The 22,391-nt window shown below is 60.7% G+C and overlaps 5 protein-coding genes across 5 annotated transcripts; 3 read left to right on the top strand and 2 right to left on the bottom strand.

Moving 5' to 3' along the window:
• Positions 1-524: 524 nt before the first annotated feature.
• VTJ83DRAFT_4775 (uncharacterized protein) lies at positions 525-4,681 on the top strand (the record flags this gene model as incomplete). Its single annotated transcript, XM_071011301.1, has 7 exons — positions 525-543; positions 657-701; positions 797-3,184; positions 3,279-4,030; positions 4,094-4,232; positions 4,304-4,412; positions 4,675-4,681. The coding sequence occupies 7 exons, from the start codon at positions 525-527 to the stop codon at positions 4,679-4,681; spliced, it is 3,459 nt and encodes a 1,152-aa protein (XP_070866225.1).
• A 4,029-nt stretch (positions 4,682-8,710) lies between these two features.
• Positions 8,711-11,745, top strand: VTJ83DRAFT_4774 (uncharacterized protein; the record flags this gene model as incomplete). Its single annotated transcript, XM_071011300.1, has 2 exons — positions 8,711-8,761; positions 8,836-11,745. 2 exons carry the CDS (start codon positions 8,711-8,713, stop codon positions 11,743-11,745), a joined length of 2,961 nt encoding a protein of 986 aa, XP_070866224.1.
• A 1,728-nt stretch (positions 11,746-13,473) lies between these two features.
• VTJ83DRAFT_4773 (uncharacterized protein) lies at positions 13,474-16,179 on the top strand (the record flags this gene model as incomplete). Its single annotated transcript, XM_071011299.1, has 7 exons — positions 13,474-13,486; positions 13,584-13,645; positions 13,785-13,816; positions 13,889-15,335; positions 15,483-15,785; positions 15,857-15,964; positions 16,009-16,179. 7 exons carry the CDS (start codon positions 13,474-13,476, stop codon positions 16,177-16,179), a joined length of 2,136 nt encoding a protein of 711 aa, XP_070866223.1.
• An 819-nt stretch (positions 16,180-16,998) lies between these two features.
• VTJ83DRAFT_4772 (uncharacterized protein) lies at positions 16,999-18,222 on the bottom strand (the record flags this gene model as incomplete). The annotated part of the gene is made up of 3 exons (XM_071011298.1): positions 16,999-17,248; positions 17,347-18,034; positions 18,132-18,222. The coding sequence occupies 3 exons, from the start codon at positions 18,220-18,222 to the stop codon at positions 16,999-17,001; spliced, it is 1,029 nt and encodes a 342-aa protein (XP_070866222.1).
• A 1,243-nt stretch (positions 18,223-19,465) lies between these two features.
• VTJ83DRAFT_4771 (uncharacterized protein) lies at positions 19,466-22,095 on the bottom strand (the record flags this gene model as incomplete). The annotated part of the gene is made up of 4 exons (XM_071011297.1): positions 19,466-20,634; positions 20,704-21,573; positions 21,659-21,955; positions 22,059-22,095. 4 exons carry the CDS (start codon positions 22,093-22,095, stop codon positions 19,466-19,468), a joined length of 2,373 nt encoding a protein of 790 aa, XP_070866221.1.
• Positions 22,096-22,391: the final 296 nt, after the last annotated feature.

Raw genomic sequence — 22,391 nt, 5'->3', positions numbered from 1 at the left:
TCCGGTTGTGCCTCCGTCGGCGCACAGGGCAACCGGCCTGTTCCTGCTGCTGCGGCTCGTCTAGCGCCAAACCGCGTCTAATCGTCCAATCCCGAACGCTGGCCTCCAGAATCTGCCAAGCTCCGGGCGGGCCCATGATTCCGTCACCAAACCTTCGCTTCTACCACTCACGCCGGGCCCCTCCACACACACACACACACACACACACACACAGACACACATACACCCCCCCCCCCCCTCAGCTCTCATAATTTTCGCCTCATCGTCCCCGGACACGGCCGCTTTGGGGCTTTGGGTAACTACTTTGTTTGTTTTCTCTGGCTTTGCTACGACACTCCTTGACCCGTCATCAGCGCGCCCTCGTTCGAGGCTGGGCTACCCTCAGCCGACCACTTCACCGATGCGCGCCCTTGTTGACGGGAGTTGTCGCTTTCGATTCCTCACCCCTTAGCATATCTCGGCCTCCGAATGCAGCGTCGCTGCCAGCCTTGTTCTGACTGTCTGCATCAAGAGACCGGCCCGCCATGGATCGCGCCAGACGATGTACGTGCTCGCTCGGCGCCGAGGGCGACGCGAACCGGCCCATTTGTTCTTGCACCTGGCCAGGCTTGGGCTGGCGCCACGACAGGAAGCTAACCGCCGTGCTGCCGTTCCAGATGAGCTCCGCGAGCTGAATCGGAGGGCGTGGAACGGGGAGAAGGGTGAGCACCCCCGCCCGTGCCGTCGGAAGGGCCCGGCCTGCGCTACGCATCAAACCTACGGACGCCGACCGCCGCTGACTGCCTCGAACCGCCAGACCTCTTCCCCGTCGGCAGCTCGCTCGACTCCACCATGAAGAAGAACACGGGCTTCATCAAGCGGCTGCGAACCGCCATTTCCCCCGCCAACCTCAACACCTTTCTGCAAGAGATCAGGACCGTCAGCCTGTCCAAATACCTCTCCGAGATCGTCTCGGCCTGCCACGAGGGCCTGTGCAAGCTCAAGTCGCCCGGCGAGATCGAAGCCGCCGTCGAGATCGTCAGCGCCCTGCACCAGCGCTTCGGACCCGCAGACTTCACCTCGTACCTCGGTTGGTTCCTCGGCCGCTCCCTGGCCACCCCCGACAAGAGCGTGCTCAAGGCTCTCGCCCCCGAGGTGAGGGAAAAGGAGGAGAAGGACCGCCTGACCCGCCAGCGCGTGCTCCTGCGCGTCGTCACCGAGCTGTGGCTCGTCGACGTCCTGCGCACCCTCGACGACGTCAAGCGCCCCGACGACACGGCCAACGGCGCCACCGGGAAGCAGGCCGAGGTCAGGTCCCGCGCCGCTGCCAAGGGCGGCGCTGCCGAGCCCTTTCCTCTCGAGGTCCTCAAGGACCTCCTCGGCCACGACCGGGAGCACGTCAACCTGCCGCTTCTCGTCATCTTTGTCAAGGCCTTCAGCTGGGACGTGTTGGGCGTCAAGGCGCCCGGCTCCGAGGGCCGCAAGACCGTCGAGGAGGACGGCGCCACCAAGACGGGCGACGAATCGGGCGACGGGTCGGGCGACGGATCGGGCGACGGATCGGGCGACGGATCGGGCGACCAGGCCGCCGGCGCCGAAACGGAGCCCGCGCCCGCGCCCGAAGACCCCCCTCTGACGCCGCCCGAGCTGCAGGAGCGTTTCCGCAGCATCCTCAGGCGTTACTTTGACGACGTCAAGAACCACCTCATCCGGGACCAAAAGGCCATCTACGCCCAGTCGCGGAAAAACGCCGAGGCCTACGTCAAGTCGGGCGAGGTGTTTGAGGACCGCCAGGCCAACTTTGAGAAGCAGGTCAAGGCCCAGGAGCGCTTGGTGGCCAATGCCCAGGTCATCGCCGACGCCATCGGCGCCGAGATGCCCGACTTGAAGGACCACGATGATCTGTCGGCCGGCGCCAGCAGCTCCATCGGCATCGTCAAGGCCGGCGAGTATCTACGCGGCCAGGGAGATGGCCCGGGCATCTGGGAGGACGAGGAGGAGCGCCGCTTTTACGAAAACCTCGTCGACCTGCGGGGCAAGGTCCCCGGGATCCTTCTTGAGGAGGTCAAGAAAAAGAAGCCCGAAGACGAACAGGTCGGCAAGAAGGTCGACCCCGCCGAAGCCGCCGAGGCCGCCAAGGCGGCCGAGGCGAGCGCCAACGACCAGTCCGTGGCCATCGCCAACAAGACCATCGGCGCCCAGGTCGACGCTCTGCTGGCGCGCCTGCCCGACCTCACGACCAAGGACGCCGTCGACCAAATGGCCGTCGACTTTTGCTACCTCAACTCGAAGGCGTCCAGGAACCGGCTCGTCAAGGCCCTGACGGACGTGCCCAAGGGCCGCGGCGACCTGCTGCCGTTCTGGTCCCGCCTGGTAGCCACGCTGGGCCAGTACATGTCGGACGTCCCCAAGGGCCTGGTCGACTACCTCGACGCCGAGTTTCGCAGCCTGCAGCGCCGCAAGGAGAAGGAGTTCCTGGGCCAGGTGAGGCTCGGCAACATCCGCTACCTCGCCGAGCTGACAAAGTTCGGCATCGTGCCGGAGCATGTCGTCTTCCATTGCCTCAAGGTCAGCCTGGATGACTTTTCGCGCGTCAACATCGAAATCATCTGCAACCTCCTCGAGAACTGCGGCCGCTACCTCCTGCGCAACCCCGAGACGGCCCCTCGCATGTCCACCTTCCTCGAGACGCTGCAGCGCAAAAAGTCGGTGCAGCACATCGGCCAGGCCGAGCGGATGCTCATCGAGAACGCCGTCTACTACGTCGACCCGCCCCAGCGCCCGGCCATCCAGCAAAAGGAGCGCACCCCCATGGAGCTGTTCGTCCGGAAGCTGGTGTACTCGGATCTCACCAAGCGCAACTACAGCAAGATCCTCCGGCAGATCCGCAAGCTCCACTGGGAGGAGAAAGACGTGGTCGCCTTGCTTCACAAGGTCTTCTCCAAGCCCGGGCGGGTCAAGTACGGCAACATCCACCTGCTCGCCATCCTGCTGAGCGCCATCAACCGGCACCACCCGGACTTTGTCATCGGCGTGATCGACTGCCTCGTCGAATCCATCGCGTTCGGCCTGGAGCAAAACGACTTTGAATACAACCAGCGTCGCATCGCCGAGGTCAAGTACCTGGCGGAGCTCTACAACTATAGGATGGTCGAGCATCCCGTCATCTTTGACGTCATGTACAAGATCATGACGTTTGGATATGGCAAGTGTTTTGTTGTTCTTTTAGGCTTCACGCGAGCCTGTTTTCTTCTCTCTCTCTCTCTCTCTCCTTTTCTTTTTCTAACGTGGCATCGCAGGTGGTCCGCCGATCCCCGGCCGCATCAACCCTTTCGACCTTCCCGACGACTACTTCCGCATCCGCTTGATCGCCACGCTGCTCGAGACGTGCGGCATGTTTTTCAACAAAGGCGCGGCGGGCAAGAAGCTGGACTACTTCCTCTCCTTCTTCCAGTACTACATCTTCACCAAGAACCCGCTGCCCATGGACATCGAGTTCCTCGTGCAGGATATCTTTGCCATGACCCGGCCCCAGTGGAAGCTGGCATCCAACCTCGAGGAGGCGACCAAGGCGTTCCAGCTCGCCATGGCCCAGGACCAAAAGACGTCCGGAGCCGACAAAGCCGCCGAGCAGGAAGATGACGCCACGAGCGTGGCGCCGTCGGATGATGAAAATGATATGGCTGCGGAGCATGATGACGACGACGACGACGAGTCTACTGGGGAAGAGCCCGAGGCCGACGCCGAGGATGCCGAACCGGAAGGGTCGTACCACGGCAGCGAGTCCGAGGGGGAGGCGATCGTGGTCACCAGGGAGGAAGAGCAGATCGACCCCGAGTACGAAGCCGAGTTCGACCGCGAGTATGCCAAGATCATGGCCGAGAGCTTCGAGACTCGCAAGTTCCAGCCGAAGCAGTTTGATATCCCGCTTCCCGTGCGGCCAAAGGCTCGCGAGCAGACAGGCGGCAGCGAGACGGGCGAGGCTGGCGCGGGAAGCCCGGGAGGCACCATGGCCTTCTCGCTGCTGATGAAGCGCGGGAACCGCCAGCAGGCATGTCTTCTTTGGATCTCGTCCGTTTTGGGTTCGGTGCGGGATGGCTAACTCCAAGTCCAGACGAGGACGGTCGAGCTTCCGTCCGACTCTCAGTTCGCGGTGGCGCTGATCAACCAGCGGCAGGCAGCCAAGGAAGAGCAGCAGCGCATCAAGAATCTGGTCCTTAATTACGACCTCCGCGAAAGCGAAGATTACGATGGTGAGCGAGAGCGCTGTGGAAATCCATTCGCCCGGGGGGCGGGCCGAAGACTAACAATGGGGAACGCATAGCACGCGATGACAAACCCCCCTCGCATCACCACCACAACCGCATCGACATGCGGTCGGGCAAGGAGCGGGGCCAGCGTGTCCGCAAGCTTCAGCTGAGCGACGTTGATTGGTACGAGAGCCCTCGCCACAAAGACCCAGAAGGACGAGGGCGAGTGCCGCGTTCTTCTACCCAAACATGTTCCCAACGGCACCGCCGTGGCTCCCATCGGCGTCGTGGTTTAAAGGAACCGCCTTCCGAAGGATGGACTTGAAGCTGGAGTTTACTGCAGCGACACGCCGTCCCATGGGATCTTCCCCTCCTCCCGGATGCCAACGGCGACGCGTATCGTTCCCCAGAGACTCTAACCACGCCTTGTTTCGGCACGCGATAGGACCTGATAACGATACGGTGGCATGTCCTCGATCCAACCTCCTCATGCTCACCAAGCTGGCCATCGCTCCTCACTCCGGGCCTTTCCAGTTACCACGCCTCCGTGCTGTTAACCAGCCCTCGCCAACCGTCCGGGCCACCACCGCAAACGCAAACCATCCATCGAGGCGTTACCCAGTGGCCACACGCAAAAGGAAAAGCATACCTTGCGTGGTACATGGTCACCTAGCTATCCCTGATGGCGATTGACAATGTGCTGCGCAGCGGCCGCAGAACACAAGGCACTCGCTCTTCCCAGTTGCCAACGCCGGGAAGAAGACCCTTTGCAAGTGGCCGTGGTTGGACGCTGTTGCCGCCCCGGCACGATGCAGCGCGCACATGCCCGAGACCACCCAGCTAACGAATGCAAAAAAAGAAAAAAAAAAAAAAAAGAAATCTTGCACGACGTTGCGGATATTCGAGTGGCGGACGAGCCTCGCTCGTATTCGGCGGGTTTGCGACCTTGCACCGGCTCTGGCGGAACAACAGTAGTAGGCGGGCAGAACGGGCTCGGGAAGAGAGCATGCAGCATCAACAAGACACACATTGCAGGGGGAACCATCTCCTCCACCCAGAATCTCACAGCATGAGGTTCATTGGTCTCCCTCGCGGAGATGTTTTGAGAGTCTGGAGGGAATAGAGGCAACACCCCCCCTTTTCCATTCGTTCAACCACATTTGCTGGGAGAATGCTTGCTTTCTCTCACACATGTACATTCCTTTGCGTTCTTCTGATGATACAACAGAGATTGGCCACCAAAATACAGGAGAGCTTTTCACCTTTTGATCGATACATGGAGTTCCTGCTCGCGCAAGACGGATGTTGGCTGTTGAAATCATCCGAGCTTCTCCACGGTCCGTCCCAGCCAAGCCGCTCATGCTTCGAGCTGGTGTCTGGTTGGACTTTTGTTCCTCCTTCTCTGTGGAAGGGTGACACAACAAAAAGGGGCAAGCCTGCTCCGACAAGAGCTTTTTTGCGGTGTGGTGTACCGTGTCTTTTCTCTCTGGGCCATGTGCACGCTCGTGTTCAACTACACCTATCGTATGAAGGTGCGTATGGGGGGAATCGGATGTTTGTGTTACCGTGATTCCTGCGTGTACGCCCAATACAAGAAAAAAAGAAAAAAACGAAAAACGCTCGTGATCGGGGGAGGAAGCGGTATTCACACGCCATGCACGAGTCTCGTTCGGCGGTGCTTGAATGGCTGGCGACAAGAAACGGATGAACAGAGTAGGAAAGGAAAGGCCAGGGGCCGGTTGTGTCCCCTTCGAGGCGGATCTTTTGGCCCAAGACACATTGGCCACACTGCTAGATGTGCTGCTGCTGCTGCTGCTGCTGCTGCTGCTGCTGCTGCTGCTGTTGTTGTTGTTGTTGTTGTGGTTTTTCTTCCCTAATTAACGTTGGGTGAGGCTAACTCTGCACTTTGATGAGTTGATTGCGCGAGACGAATGAGCTGCGAGTGTGGCATTTCTTCCGCGAGATGATGACGCAAGCTCGCTCCCACGCTCCCTCCTTCCCTCCCTCTCCCTCTCTCTCTCTCTCTCTCGCCCGCAGGCGGTTCGGAACTCGGAAGATCAGGGAGGGGGGATGGAAGATGCAGCTATGCCGTGCCCCGTCTTTGGTGCGCGTAGAGCTAGCTTCCTTCGCCCGAGAGCCCCGGGTGTTTGGTTGTCTGCGTACGGCTGTATGCAGTATGCAGTTGGGATAGGGACGGAGAGAGCACGGAACTAGGGCACGGTGAAGGAGAGCAGAGGAAAAAAAAGTCTACCTGCGCAGGGAACGTTCCCTGCCGCCCGAGGAAGACCTGGAGTTCGGTATCAGGATGGGAAAAAAGCAAAACAACATTGCACGGCCCGACAATTGGGATGGGGCTGGTTGTCTGCTATGAAGAAGGACAGAAATAGTAACTAACTAATAGTTAGTGGGCTAGAAAGGAGCTTTCTCGGGTCAGCAAGACGGCAGACCCATCTGTTTCATCTTTTCATGGTTTCATATGCTGCCGCCTCGTGGCGTCGGTAGACACCGTGACGGTGGTTCAGGTCCCTATGCGTGTGTGTGCTTGGTGTGTTCTTGGCTCCCGTCTTGTCGGTCTTGGGAACAATTATGGTGGGGGGGGGGGGGGGGGTGAGGTCTTGAGGATTGGGAGGGTAACGTTATTCGATATCTTGGACAGGCGAGCGAGACGGGTGCGATGGTCATGCCCCCCGCGGCGGTGGTCTGGGCATGCAGAAGCAGCCCCTGGAGACAAGAGTCTTGTCTGTTTCATGAATCTCGGGTGTGGGAGGGTTCCCTCTTTCTGGATCGGCTGGTTCTCTGATCTGGTACCCGTTTATGAATGGGACGGGGGGCGGGCATGCGTGTTATGGGTGGTGGCCGAACGGAAGAGACCGGGTTTGTTTTTGCGCACTCCAGCCTTGAGGTACACGTACATGCATACATATACACATACATACATACAACGTGATGACGGAATGGGCGATGTTGGTTGGTGCAAGTCTCTCCTGAAGTCTTGACGGTTGAACGTGGTGGCTTCCCGGGTCTCTCTCTTTGTTTATTATCTCTTTCTCTCTCCTTTTGCTCCTCGAGGGTCGAGGGATGTCGGCATTGGCTCTTCTTCCCAGCCCCCAGTGTCTAGGTCCCCAAGGTACCTACCTACCTGACTGACTCTCAAGTCAGCGGCGTCAAACCCGAGGTGTCTTGTCCAACAGCGCCCCGTTGACGACCAACTTACACCGCAGGCTGCCAGGCGAAAGCGGAATCCAGCTCGGGCGAGGAACGCAAGGGTGGGTGGAACACGACGGCAAGAGGGTGAAGAGAATGCCTCGCTAAAGTTTGGGGGATCGGCCAACGCTGTGCAGCCTCAGCAGCAGCAAAACGACGCCGGCTAAAGTGTCTGGTTCATTTATAGAAATTACCCTCGGGTTGCTATCGCTGTCGCCATCGCCCGCTTCCAGCGACGGACATGCACAACGCTACCTGTGCAACGAGCGCCGCCGCTGTCATACCGCTCTTCGCGCATCGTGAGCGAGCGAGCTTGAAGACAGGAACTTCTCCGCTAAGCTGCCGCTCGTGCATCGCGGTGGTTTGGTTCTGCACGCCGTCTGGTGGGTATTGCAGGGGGGGACGCGGCAGCAGAAGCAGGTCGAGAAGCATCGCCTCATCTCGGTGGCCCCAGGAATCGTGTTACTCTGCCCTCAGGACGTATGTACGTGTGCAGAGGGCACGTAGGTCGGTCGATGCGTCCATGATCCAGGCCACCCCGGGGCTGCTCCTTGCAGGGCGTCGGCCGACCAGCTGGCGAGCCAGACCTCCGGATGCTGCCCGCGTCCCCCCGGCACGGATGGCGTGGCTCGCTCATCCAGGCAAACGAACGCATGTTATTATATACTTGGACCGGCTCGCCGCCGTCTTTGTCACTTGGCTGTGCCTTGACCCAGCCCATATCCGGCAACCTCGGCCGTCCCACGCACCACGACTAGCCCGGCGACCGTGACGGACGGCGTTGGCGAGGAGAAAAAAAAAAGCCAAGACAAAGACAAGAGGATTCCCAGCCCTGCTGTGCGAAGCCTCAGGCGCTGGGAAGTCTTGCGGCCCGCCAGCTAGCCAGCCAGCTAGCCAGCCGGTTTCCTCTGCAGGTAGCCGTGTTCGCTTGCGCCCCCCTGCTCCCAGTGGCCGACCTCTCCTTTCCTGCGGGTCTTCTTGCTGTCACAAGAGTCCATACTAGTTAGTACATGCTGGGCGCGAAGGCTTGTCCGTCTCGGTAAGGTGCTTGGCTTCGTCTTGGTGTTGCGGAGGGAATGCTATTTTGACCTTTGTCATTCTTCTTCAGGCACCTTGCCCGCCCCCCCCCCCCCCCCCTCCACCACCACCACCTGCTTGACACTTTATTATAAGGCTGGACCGGACCCTCCTTGTACTTTTGGTATCATCAGACTTGGCAGCTTGGGTCGGCCGATCTCCATCGCTCTTGAGCCTCACACTCGCGGCAGCCTACGAAGATGGACGGACTTTCGGAGGACGTCCTCGAGGACGAATGGCCTGTTCAGGAGGTGAGCCGTCTGCACCGCACGCAGGGATGCGATGATGGGCGCGTGGGTGACCAGCTAACCAACCAACCCCAAAGATCGTGTACACGTCCATCGTGGGCGTTGTCATGCTGGCGGCGTTCCTCGAGTGGTTCCTGTGGATCGCGGCCTTCATCTACTGCCTGTGGAAGGTGTTCGTCAAGGCGGAGCACTGGACGGTGCGGGTGCTGGCGGTGGTGGTCGGGGCGGCCTTCACGCTGCTGCGCTTCATCTTCCTGCCCGTCATGCTGGTGACGCTGCCGCTCCCGCGGCAGGTGTCGGCGGTGTGGCCGGCGGGCATGGTGACGTTCCTTCAATGGTTCGCCTTCTGGAGCTTCGCGGGCCTCCTGACGATCCCGTGGCTCTTTTGCGTCTACCAGCTGGTGACGCACCAGCTGGGCCGCACGCAGCGCATCAAGCAGGTGCTGGACGAGGTGACGGCGCCCAAGGTGGTCATCGTCATGCCCTGCTACAAGGAGGTGCCCGAGGTGCTCATGACGGCCATCGACTCGGTGGTGGACTGCGACTATCCGGCGTCGTGCATCCACGTGTTCCTGTCGTTCGACGGAGACCAGGAGGACGAGCTGTACCTCAACACCATCGAGAAGCTCGGCGTGCCGCTGACGCTCGAGTCGTACCCCAAGAGCATCGACGTGACGTACAAGGGGGCCCGCGTCACCGTCTCGCGCTTCCCGCACGGCGGCAAGCGGCACTGCCAAAAGATGACGTTCCGGCTCATCGACCGCGTCTACCAAGAGTATCTCCGGCGCAACGACAACCTCTTCATCCTCTTCATCGACTCGGACTGCATCCTGGACCGCGTGTGCCTGCAAAACTTTGTCTACGACATGGAGCTGAGCCCCGGCAACCGGCGCGACATGCTGGCCATGACGGGGGTCATCACGTCGACGACGCGCAAGCACAGCCTCATCACGCTGCTGCAAGACATGGAGTACGTCCACGGGCAGCTGTTTGAGCGCACCGTCGAGTCCGGGTGCGGCGCCGTCACCTGCCTGCCCGGGGCCCTGACCATGCTGCGCTTCTCGGCCTTCCGGCGCATGGCCAAGTACTACTTTGCCGACCGGGCCGAGCACTGCGAGGACCTGTTTGACTACGCAAAGAACCACCTGGGCGAGGATCGGTGGCTGACGCACCTGTTCATGATCGGGGCCAAGAAGCGGCACCAGATCCAGATGTGCGCGTCGGCCTTTTGCAAGACGGAAGCCGTGCAGACGCTGCCCTCGCTCGTCAAGCAGCGCCGCCGCTGGTTCCTCGGCTTCATCACCAACGAGGTGTGCATGCTCACCGACTGGCGGCTGTGGCGGCAGTATCCCCTCCTGCTGCTCGTGCGCTTCATGCAGAACACGATCCGCACGACGGCGCTGCTCTTCTTCATCATGGTGCTGGCGCTGGTGACGACGAGCAAGAAGGTCGACGACCTGCCCGTCGGCTTCATCGCCGTCTCCCTCGGGCTCAACTGGCTGCTCATGATTTACTTTGGGGCCAAGCTGCACCGCTACAAGCTGTTTCTCTACCCGCTCATGTTTGTGCTCAACCCCTTCTTCAACTGGTATTACATGGTGTACGGCATCTTCACGGCAGGGCAGCGCACCTGGGGCGGGCCGCGAGCCGACGCGGCGGCCGCCGACGCGACAACCACGGCGCAGCAGGCCATCGAGCAGGCGGAGAAGACGGGCGACGACCTGAACATCGTGCCCGAGTCGTTCATCCCAGCGGCGCAGGAGCGCAAGGAACGGGCCGCGGCAGAGGCTCTGGCGGCGGCTAAGAAGGCGGCTCCTTCCGACGACGACGACGACGACGACGACGACGACAGGGACGATGATGGTCACGAGCAAGAGGAGGATGACAACGATTACGTCTCTTCGGATCGAAAGGGGGCCGGTCCCATCCTTCCCATGTCGACCAGCGACGTCTACGCCAGCGGGGCCATGGCCGCGAGCAGCTCCCGCTCTCGGCATCGTAACATGCCTCTCTTGCCCCCCGACAATCTCGTCGGCCGGTTCGCGGCGCCCGAGCGCTCGCCCTCGGGCCGGTTCCTCTACCAGCACCCCGACGACTCCATCGAAACCAGCATCGGCGCCAGCGGCAGCCACTTTAGCGTCGTCAACCTCGCCAGGCCTGGACCGCCCGGTCACGGGCCCGATGGCTATTTCTTTTCTCCGCCCGCCTACTTCGACGCGCCAGATAACGCCTTCGATCCGGGCACGGGCACGGGCACGGGCGCCATGCCGGTGTACATGCCCGAGCGGTTCGGCGGCGGCAGCGGTGGCGGAGGGAACGCCAACGGTTCCGATCGGGGCGTGGTGGTAGTCGAGGGCCACATGAGCGAAGAGGACCGGCGCAAGTACGCGCTAGCGCAGCTCGCCAGCCAGGTCAGCCAGGTCGGCGTGCTGGGCCACTACCGGCCGTACCCTCTCCACCAATATCAGCAGCAGCAGGAGCAGGAGCAGCAGCAACATCTACCTCAGCGGCATGACGGGTTTGGCCGGACCCGGCAACGCCATCATCACCTCCACCACCATCGCCAACAACAACAGCAACAACAGCAGCAGAGGATCTTTGAGCTTAGCTCTGCGGGGGAGAGCGAGGCCGAGGAAGGGGAGTACGGCCCCGGATCCGGGTCCGGGTCTCGGCCTGGATCGAGGCAGCGGCATGGCGTCCACGGGCTGGGCGAAGAAGGGGTGGTGGATCTGCTCACCGGCCCCATAAGCCCGAGCCGAGGTTCCAGCCCGGCTCCGGGCCCCGGTGGCCTGACGCCGCCTCCGCCGCTGTCGTCCGTGGGGCCGATAGGGAGGAGCCCGCTCGGCAGGTCGAGCTGGACGAGGCCGGTTTCGAGGGAGGAGGTTGAGGCCGAGATGGAGATGGACGAGGGCCAGGGGCGGTCTCGGTCCCTGGGCGGCGGCAGCGGTTCACGTCTCGGACAGGGTTCCTCTCGGGGACGGAGGTAATAGGGGTTGCTTCTCGGAGAAGGAGGTAATATTAGGGGTTTCCTGGCGGGAATGTTTGGATGGCATTTGCATTGTCGTGTATACACACACACACACACACACACAAACACACACACACATACAGTTGTAGAGGTTTGGCTTTTCTATGCATGCAGCAAAAGTTCTTGGGGTTTTTTTTCCCTGTTCTTTTCCTCTGCCATTCTCGCGAGTCCAGTCCCGTGTTTGCATCGACGCACGCCGCCTCAAAGAACAGACGGTCCCAGGAGAAGGGCCGGGCAAAAGCTTATTACCGCGAACACCAAGCGGCTCCCAAGTGAAGCCATCCAAATGGCCCGCTCGCTCCAGCTGGCCCGGAGCTGGGCCCGGAGTCCTTCAGTCCTAGGGTCTTTTGTAGCGGGCCGTTATTACGTACTGATGTGCGCCGGCCGTGGGTCCGCGAGGCTCGGCGTGGCAAAGCCTAGGGAAACTTCTGATGCGACACGAGCGCCGTTGTGTTCGGCACGAGGAACGAGACCGTCAGGAGTGGCCTGGGTGGTGTGAGGTCAACGGCCGGGGTTGGAGGCCTCGGCCATCAACGGATAGGGCTCTGTCGCTCGCGCTCAACAGCCTAGCAGGTCTAGCATCCATGCTCATTGGTCCTGGGGACGGCCTGAGGTGAGGCGAGCTCGCAGGGAACGGCGATTATCGAGCCAGCCGTCCGCAGAGCTGTGACGGGGGAGGGCGAAAAGTGCAGGAATGGCTGCCGAAAGAGCATTGCCCATCGAAGTGATGGCTGCAACCCAATGCGGCAGAAAGTCGAATCCCTTTCGCCCTGTTTCCAACCTCGAAGAGTTCCTGACAAGACGAGGGCGGGACCATTGACGAAGCGGGGCAGTGGGAAACGCATTCATGGATGAAAACTTCAACTTCAAAGTGGGGGCGCTAAGGTCGGGTTGGTTGCTGGAGCGCTCGGCCCATGGTGGGGTGATACATGCACCCCTCGGGCGGCGCAGCAGATAACCTTATCGGGCGGTTATCTTATCGTGCTGCCCCTCTCTGGTCCAAGACTTCCAATGCGGGCGGCCTGGGCCAGCGTCCAGCGCTCAGCGCCCAGCGTTCCCGTCTCTTGTCGCAAGCCTCCTTGGGGATGCCAGAAAACCACGGGACAAAAGACCAGAATTCTGCTGTGTTTCTAGCGATGGATACATCGGCAATGGACATGCTACCTAGCATCGTCGTGCACCTGGCCTGGGCCTGATGAACCACCTCATGGCCCGCGTGCTGCACCTGGCCGCACCCCGTCTCGAACCTTCTCCTAGGTTCTGGCAGGTCTTGGCCCTCTGAAGCAACGCCCTGGTGCGGGGCTATTAGAGCCAGCCATGGAGGGGAAGTTGGCCCCTCCACAGTGAGAACAGCAAGCACAGAAGTCGGGCATCTACCTGGAATCTGATTTTTTTTGTTTTTTTGGCTGGTGTTTCGTTTTCATCCTGATACTGGAACCTCCGGTCTCTTTTTTTCTTCTTGCCACGCCGTAACCACGAACTGCCAGATTCTGCATCTGCGCGGTCCAGACCACCTCCATCTCCTTTCTTCATCCACCTGGTGAGCATTTGCGTCTTCCATTCCATCTTCGGCAAAAAACAAACCTCCCCCCCCCCCCTCCCGCTTTGCGATCCGGTTTGTTTACACCACGCTGCGCCCAACCATCTAGTCCCCTCTCCCCCCTGCTTCATCACCAGTCCGCCCATCATGAGTGTCGTCGGTAAGTCCACGCCTCCCTGCTGCCGTCGCGGTCTCCTGTTCCGGTCGGCCCCTTTCCCACAAAGACGCGGTCGCTAACCCTGCACGCGCCATTCCAGGCATTGATTTCGGCTCACTCAACACCATTGTCGCCGTCGCGAGGAATCGGGGTGTCGATGTGGTACGTTCGAGTCCCGTTTCCGTGGAGAGGAGGACAGAGAAGGGGAAGGAAGTGAAACGGGGAGGAGGAAGAAAACGGAACCAGGGTTGAAGCCGTAGGCAATCCTGCGCACACAGACTGACACGCACCCTGTCCGCAGATCACCAATGAGGTCTCCAACCGGGCAACTCCGTAAGTTCTCATCTGTCGCGCCTAGGCGCCCCTTCCTGGAAGCCTCCCTCCCTGGCTTACCATGGCAACTAGGTCCCTCGTCGGCTTCGGCCCCAAGTGCCGCTACCTCGGTGAGGCCGCAAAGACGCAGGAGGTTTCCAACCTCAAGAACACGGTCGGCTGCTTGAAGCGCCTTGTCGGCCGCTCCTTCAACGACCCCGATGTCCAGATCGAGCAAAAGTACATCTCGGCGCCCCTCGTCGATGTCAACGGCCAGGTCGGCGCCGAGGTGTCGTACCTGGGCAAGAAGGAGAAGTTCACCGCCACCCAGCTCGTCGCCATGTTCCTCAGCAAGGTCAAGCAGTTCACCCAGGCCGAGATCAAGCTGCCCGTCTCCGACATCGTCATGAGCGTCCCCGCCTGGTACACGGATTCCCAGCGCCGCGCCCTCGTCGATGCCACCGAGATCGCCGGCCTCAAGCTCCTCCGGCTCATCAACGACACCACCGCCGCCGCCCTCGGCTACGGCATCACGAAGCTGGACCTCCCCAGCGCCGACGAGAAGCCCCGCCGCGTCTGCTTCGTCGATGTCGGCTACAGCGACTACGCCGTCGCCGTCGTCGAGTTCCGCAAGGGCGAGCTCGCCGTCAAGGGCCAGGCCTACGACCGCCACTTTGGCGGCCGCGACTTTGATCGCGCCCTCGTCGAGCACCTGCACAAGGAGTTCCTGGCCAAGTACAAGATCGACATCTTCAGCAACCCCAAGGCCACCGCCCGCGTCTTCGCCGCCGCCGAAAAGACCAAGAAGGTGCTGTCGGCCAACCAGCAGGCCCCCCTCACCATCGAGTCCCTCATGAACGACATCGACGTGCGCGCCATGATCACGCGCCAGGAGTTCGAGGCCATGGTGGAGCCCCTGCTCAACCGCGTCACCGGCGTCATTGAGCAGGCCCTCGCCGACGCCAAGCTCGCCAAGGAGGACATGGACATCATCGAGATCGTCGGCGGCGGCAGCCGCGTCCCCGCCATCAAGGAGCGCGTCGGCAACTTCTTCAACAAGCCCCTCTCCTTCACCCTCAACCAGGACGAGGCCATTGCCCGCGGCTGCGCCTTCAGCTGCGCCATCCTCTCCCCCATCTTCAAGGTCCGCGACTTCGCCGTCCAGGACGTCATCTCGTACCCCATCGAGTTCGCGTGGGAAAAGGATGCCGACATCCCCGACGAGGACACCAGCCTCGTCGTCTTCAACAAGGGCAACGTGCTGCCCTCGACCAAGATCCTCACCTTCTACCGCAAGCAGCCGTTCGACCTCGAGGCCCGCTACGCGAACCCCCAAGACCTGCCCGGCAAGATCCCTCCGTTCATCGGCCGCTTCTCCGTCAAGGGCGTCAAGGCCACCGATGGTCCGGACGACTTCATGATCTGCAAGCTGAAGGCCCGCGTCAACATCCACGGCATCCTCAACGTCGAGAGCGGGTATTACGTCGAGGACCAGGAGGTGGAGGAGGAGATCAAGGAGGACGACAAGAAGGACGGTGATGTGAGTATCTTCATGCCTCCCTGTTCCGGAGGGGTTTTCGTCCGTAGACCGTGGGTCGGACGAAGACACCGTGGCCGACAAGAACCCGAAGCGTCCAAGGAGAACCGAGCTAACCACCGATCCTCCCCCCCCCCCCCCCCCTAAAAGGCCATGGACACCGACTCGAAGGACGATAAGCCCAAGACCCGGAAGGTCAAGAAGCAGGTCCGCAAGGGCGAGCTGCCCATCGTCAGCGCCACCCAGTCGCTTGATGCCAGCAGCAAGAACCTCCTCATCGAAAAGGAGGCCACCATGGTCGCCGATGACAAGCTTGTCGCCGAGACCGAGGAGAAGAAGAACGAGCTCGAGACGTACATTTACGACATGCGCAACAAGCTCGACGACCAATACGCCGACCTTGCCAGCGAGGAGGAGAAGGAGAAGATCCGCGAGAAGCTTACCGCCACCGAGGTATGTGCCTGATTCGCTTCGCCACCCCGAGCTTTCGGGCTATTCCCGAGGCTAACAACCACCGCCTATAGGACTGGCTGTACGATGAGGGCGACGACACCACCAAGTCCGTTTACATTGCGAAACTGGAGGAGATCCGCGCCCTCGCCGGCCCGGTCGTCCAGCGCCACTTCGAGAAGGTCGAGGCTGAGCGCCAGGCCGTGCAGGCCCGCCTGGAGCCGAGCGCGCCAGGAAGGCGGCCGCGGCCGAGGCGGCGCGCAAGGCGGCCGAGGCCGAGAAGGCGCAACAGGGCGGCGACGCGGCGGCTAGCAACTCCGAAGCGAAGGATGAGGAGATGACAGACGCCGATGCCCCGTCCAAGGAGGGCAAGGAGGAGGCTGCTGGCGACCCGTAAGGAGGAGGACGTCCATACCAGATGACGGCTAGAGATGGGATGATGATGATGATGAATACGGAACCAAAAAAAAAACAAAAGAGGAGGCAATTATCTCGGTCTTGTCCATGACACACACACAAACCTGTTCTCGCGTTTTTCTTGTTTCTTTTTCTTTCCTTACCTACGGAACGTGGAATCGTGGGGGCGCGTAGCAGAGCCCCCTCCCTCGCGGGGTTGGCGGTCTTTTGATAGAAAGGGTCCCTCTCATAGGAATATGACGCAAAAGGCATGTATTGGGTTGTGTGAACCTTCTTCTCTTGCGTCCTTGAATACCTACCTCATCATGTTTCGATGGGTTCGGTAAGCTGCGGTATTACCTTGCGAGGCGTAGAATACCCATGACAGACAGATGGTCGAGAGGGCGCGACGGACGGAACGGTGATCTGACATCCAACGACTTGAGCTGGGGATCCTAGATTGCATATGCAGCCTTTGCCTCCACAAACGGTGCTGTCCTACTCTGACGCGGCAGGAAGCTAGAGAGCCATGATGCCAGATTGGTCACACGAGTCCCCGCGATATCAAGGGCGGAATGCATTCGTCATCGGCCATTCCCCAAGAAACAATTGAGCCTCCCATTGTGCTTACAAACCCGTCGCCGGCTAGCAACTCTTGAATCGGTCCAGTCCCTAGAGCGCCCTGCCGGCCCCTGTCCAACCAACTGTGGATGACAAAGAGAACCCGCCACCGATTTTCTTTTCTTTGTTTTTTTTCTTTTTTTTGGGGGGGGAGGGGGGTTTCCGGGGTTCCTTCTCACTGCACTCAACAGCCTCCCGCCTAGCTGATGAAGCATAGACACCCCAGGCCCATGTAAAAGATAAACAGCGGGTACACGGCCAACCCGACCCGGTTCTTTACAACGCCGCTGCCGCTCAGGATGCTCACGCCGGCGGCGAGCGACCACAGGACCAAGACAACGTAGACGGGGATGCGAGCGATCCAATGCAGGCTCAGGGCCGAGAGAAGGGCGGCGATGACGATGGGGAAGAGCGTGTAGCCGATGACGCAGATGCTCTGGGCAAAGGATCTGTCGAACAAGAAAAAGCCAAGCCGGTCAGCATGACACCTCCGAGCAGCTCGGGGGTGAGGGGAGGGAAAAGAAAAAAAAAAAAAAAAGAAACCCACATATTCCCTCCCAACAGCTTGATCTGCACCGTCACAACCGCCATGCCCACCCACACCATGGCAAACACGCCGCTAAACACCACCTCCCTCTGCTCATCCCTGCTCTTGAGGCACAAAAAGGTGCTCAGCAGCAGGCAAAACACCAGCGGACCCCACAGATCCCAATCCCGCAGCTGGCCCGCCGCGCTGCCGGCGCCTCCCTCCTCGGCCGAGCCCTCCCGGTCCCCGTGGAGCAGGCTCTCGGCGTCGAGCACCCGGCCCGCCAGCTCCCGCGCGCCCTGCAGGCCGCCGGCGCGGAGGGAGGCGTAGGCGCCGCGCAGCCCGCCCTCGCCGCCGCCGCCGCCAAAGGCGCCGCCGGGGCCGAGCGCGGCGAAGAGGTGGCGCGGGTACAGCACGGCCAGCAGCTTGCGCCAGATGGCCAGCAGGTCGCGGCGCAGGGTGGCCCAGACGGACTCGTCGATCGTGGAGCGCGGGGCGGCGCGGTGCTCGCCGCCCGAGGTGAGGCGGCTGGTCCAGGACGAGGATGACGACGCGGCCGGCTGGCCGGAGGCGGCGGCGGCGGCGGCGGCGGCGGAAGAGGACGAAGAGCCGATGGTGCCTTGTAGCTGGCGGGTGCGGGAGGAGGGGGAGGAGGAGGAGGACGGGTGGTTGGCGGGGGCGAGGGGGTCGTCAAAGGTGTTGAGGTCGGCTGGGAAGCGATGGCGGGGAGAGGGAGGGAAGTGAGAGGTTAGTTACAGGGCTACAGGGCTGGAAGAAAGAGAGAGAGGAGGAAGAAGTGAATATACCGTCATCGGGGTCGATCAGGTCGGCGTCATCGTCATCGTCGATCTCGACGGCAGGGACGTTGGTGTAGTCGCGACGGCTTGGAGCGGACATGGTGGCAGGCCGGAAGTACCGGAGGACTTGGAGGTGAGGGTGTGTTGCGTTGTACGTCGAGTCGCCGGGGATGATGTTGCCGCCGTCTGGCTGTGTGGCTGAAGCGATGGCGCTGTCGGCTACGCTGCTGCTGCTGCTGCTGTTGTTGTTGTTGTTGGTTGTTGGTTGTTTGTTCTTATCTTGTAATCGCAATCCAAGCTCCACGGTTGCCACAAGGCGCCTGCCCACATTGGATGGGCATTGCGTTGCGTGACGTTTTGTTACACGTGGAGCCGGGGTCTTGGCAGTTGGCCCGAGCTCTTTATTGTAACTGTGTACGGAGTAACTACTTAGTACTGTGTAGCTAGTAGCACTTGTAACTACAGTATTGTCCCCATAATAGTGGACCAGCTACCTTGCTATAGTAGACAGTAGACAGCCCTACCTACCACGCAGCAACACCACTGGGTGGTTCCCCTCTCCCTCCACCGAACCATGCATCAATACCCTGATGAAATCATCGGTTCTGTATCATACACGGTTGGATGCACCAGTGGCTCTCCCAAACCAAACAAAAACGATACCAGGCCATTTGCTTCTCATCGAATCCGTTCCCCTTCGGAAGCCGTGCAACCTGGAACCCACGAGTCGAGTCAAACGCCAATGTGAGGATCCCTGGGCGCTGATCAAAGAGCGTTCAGAGTCACTCCTGTCGAGTTCCTCGCTGACCCCAGGCGCGCACTGGCTACCGCCGTCCTTGAGGATGGGCTTGTTTGTCGGGCAAGCAGGGCAGGCCAGATCGTGGAAAAAGGCAAAATTCAATCCAGCTGGGCAGCAGTAACACAACCCACTGGCTTTATCTGGCTGGACATGGTAGTGATGCAGCAATTCATGCCTGATCCAATTTCTCTCTCCCATGAATCACACCACTGTGGGTGCTGGAAGACAGGTCAGGTACTTGGATCGCCGCACTTTTTTTCTCCTCGTCGCCCGGTTCTCTACGACGTTGTCCTCCCGCGCAATCTCCGAGAGAGGCAGACGCTGGGGGTGTAACCTGATCCACACATGTCTTGACCAAACCCGCCGACGGCGCAATCCGCAGTGTATAGTACACAGCACATAAAAGATAAGCAGGTAAGATGCGGGGCGAAATAAGTAGCTGCGTGCCTGGTAGGTACTGGGTCGGTAGGTAAACACGTGCGGATGCGAGATATCAATTAGTTGGTGTATCGCCGCCGATTACCGACCTCTCTTCTCCTTGCTATCAGAAATATGTCCCCCTTCCTCCTCCCCATGACGAAGAAGACGACGCTACTGCCGATTCAGACACGATTGGCTCCCGAACGCCAACGCCAACGCCAAGTGCAACCCCAAGCCCTCCGCTCCCACCGTATCCAGTGCTATCTCCCCCAACTATGCCGTCCAGCATGCTCCGCGACGATAACGCCGTTGCTTTCATCGCACCCCCAAGTGATACGTGCCCCGAACTCGTGTTCGTGGCGGACATGCACCCTCCTTGTAACCTGCTGGTGCTGGCACTACCATGACTTGCGCAGGTCCTCCAGCCGGATGAAGAACCCAATCCTGATCCTTCTGATTCAAAACCCGACCCTGACGCTGATGCCGATGGGCACAGGTCTGAACCACCCCAGAACTCGTCCGAGTACCCACGCCGCCGTTTCCTCGACGGCCCCGGTTCTGACGGGCATGGTGGTGCCGCCGCCGCCGCCGCCGCTGCTAGTGGTGGTGGTGGTGGTGGTGGTGATTGTTGTGCTTGTTGTAAGTTTTGTTGTTGTTGTTGCTGTTGTTGTTGTTCTTGTTGTTCTTGTTGCCGCTGCGTACGCGTGTGGTCGCGCAGCGCATCGTATGAGTAGGCAGGCCGTAGCGAGGGGCGGCGGTGCTGATCGATTTGTCTGCTGCCGTCGCATTGATGACGGCTGCGGCGGCGTGTACTGCAAGGGACCGCGCGGCAGTGATCGCGGTGATGGCGACAGAGACTCTCGTCGTCTCCCCGTCTATCCTCCCGGCAGCAGCAGCTATTTCTGTGACTGTTGCATGATGGTGAAAAATCCCCCGTTGCTGGCCATCCCGCCCGCCTGCTGCTGCTGCTGCTGCTACCACCAGGGTCGTCATACATGGTTTCGTCCAGCGAGACGTGGCGCGTGTGATAGGGATGGGAAGGCGAGTCGGTGCGGGAGAAGGATGGGCGGGGTGCGCCATCCTTTGGGAGCTCGTGGCAATCTGCTGCCGTCGATGACATGTCTTCGGACGGCGAATAGGGCGACGGGGAAAAGTCGGACTTCCACGCTGGGAGTCCATCAACGGGTTCGGAGCCCATGCGCGGCCGGCCGTGCATGTAGTGGGCTAGGGACGGGTTGATACCCGTCACTGCCCAGGCGAACACGGCCACGTCACGGATCGAACGCATCAGTTCTGAGCGTGGCGGTTAGAAACCATACGTCGCGCAGCGGATGGGACGAGGACTGAGTTGGGACAACCTACGGTCGATGGGAAGGCCGCCGGCTGCCTTGACGCATTCTCGCAGAGGCATGTACTGGGGCAGGAAGGGAGGGCGGAACGTGTAGAGCAGGTTGGGAGGGATGTAAGGCTCGATCGGCTGGAGCCCCCAGGGTGCCGCAAAGAGGCCGTTCTCGTAGTTGAAGGGCGCCGGCATGACCGGAGGTTGCGGGTCGGGGATCGGGGGCCGCGCTCTCCGAAGGACCACCACGAGGCCATCCGACGTGCAGGACACGACGGCCTCGAGCTCGAAGGTCTGGGGGCTGTTGCATCGGGGCCGCCCGCGCTCGGACGCCCCAGAATCCTCTCGAGGCGCGGCTTTGTCGCCGCCTTTGTCGAGCCCCATGCCTTTCTCTTTCTTGATCATCGGGTCCTCGACACCCCCCTCGCTTTTGCCGACGCTGCTCTCGTCATCGCCGACGGCGTCATCCATGGCGGCGTCGTCGTCGTCATCTTCGTCGTCATCTTCGTCGTCCTCTTCATCGTCCTCGGGCGTCTCGTTCGGATCCACGCGCGGGTCCTTGTACCAAAAGCGCAGGTACGCAATCGACTCGTTCGCCTTGGCGCTCTCCAGGCACCTCTCGGCCTCGTCAAGGCAATTCGGCTGGATGCACTCATAGAAAGGCTTGTCGAGGAGCTCGTCGGGCCGTACGCCGAGGATCTGAGAAACAGCATCCGTAGCGTACATGATGCTGAGGCTCCGAGTGAAACGGTTGAGAATCAAGGCCGCCCGCGGTTCCCGCTCCATGGGGAGCATCCTGAACTTGGGCGACAGGTGTTCGAGCATCTGATACCGTGGGTCGCGTGGCGAGCTCGAAAAGATGCGCCTGATGTGCGGTGCGTCCCTTGCCCTCCCTAGACAACCGAGCCAGCGTCAGCATGCACCATAGGAGACAGAGAGCGAAAAGAAAAAAGCGAAACTGGAGGCACCGGTTCTTACTCTCACTCCTCTCTCCCTTGTAGTAGATGCTCGTCGATGCCACCAAAACATCGTGCACGACGGTGAAGCAGCACTCGCAGCTGATCCACTGACCAGACTTGGACAGGATGCGGGCGTAGTGAAGCACGGCGGCCTTGTCCAGCAAGACGCCCCGGCTGTGGATGCTGCGTGCGAACGGTACTTCCTCTGGGTGGAAATATTCGAAGGCCGACTTACCCTTCACCTCATCCGGCTGGTACCCCAGAATGTCGTAGATGGAGTCGGAGGCGAAGAGTATGTTGGCATTTGCTGTGAGATCTGCAAGGGGGAAAAGGGGGGGAAAAACTCCATGTCAGTCCGCGCCTGGGGAGCCTGAGCCTGAAGATCGACCAATCCGCCCTGAGATGTCCCGTAAACCTACTGTGTATCGTCATAAACGTCTGATCACGGGGGTCCATGGCTGACGGAGATGGACTGCCTCAGAAGAGAGCCAGCCTCATGTGTGGTGAGAAGAGCGGTGTGAGAACGGGTTGCTCCTGTCCATGCGTTGATCGAAAGGTCAAGAGATCGGGAAGCAGGACGGCGGTGGCGTTGAAGGAAGCGCCGAGGAGTCCAGCAGAGCAGCACGGCGCCGTGTGCGGTCAAGATGCAAGGGTTCCAAAACCCGGCGTCGTAGAAAGGCCTCCTAGAAGATGGAGGAGGGCCAGAAGAATCAGGCGTCACCCGCGAGGTGGAAGCGGATGGACTGTTCTCC

Source organism: Remersonia thermophila, chromosome 4 (assembly GCF_042764415.1).
Source record: "Remersonia thermophila strain ATCC 22073 chromosome 4, whole genome shotgun sequence".
Classification (NCBI taxonomy): domain Eukaryota; kingdom Fungi; phylum Ascomycota; class Sordariomycetes; order Sordariales; family Chaetomiaceae; genus Remersonia; species Remersonia thermophila.
Note: the sequence above shows the minus strand (reverse complement) of the source record. Positions and strands in the feature narration are given on the sequence as shown.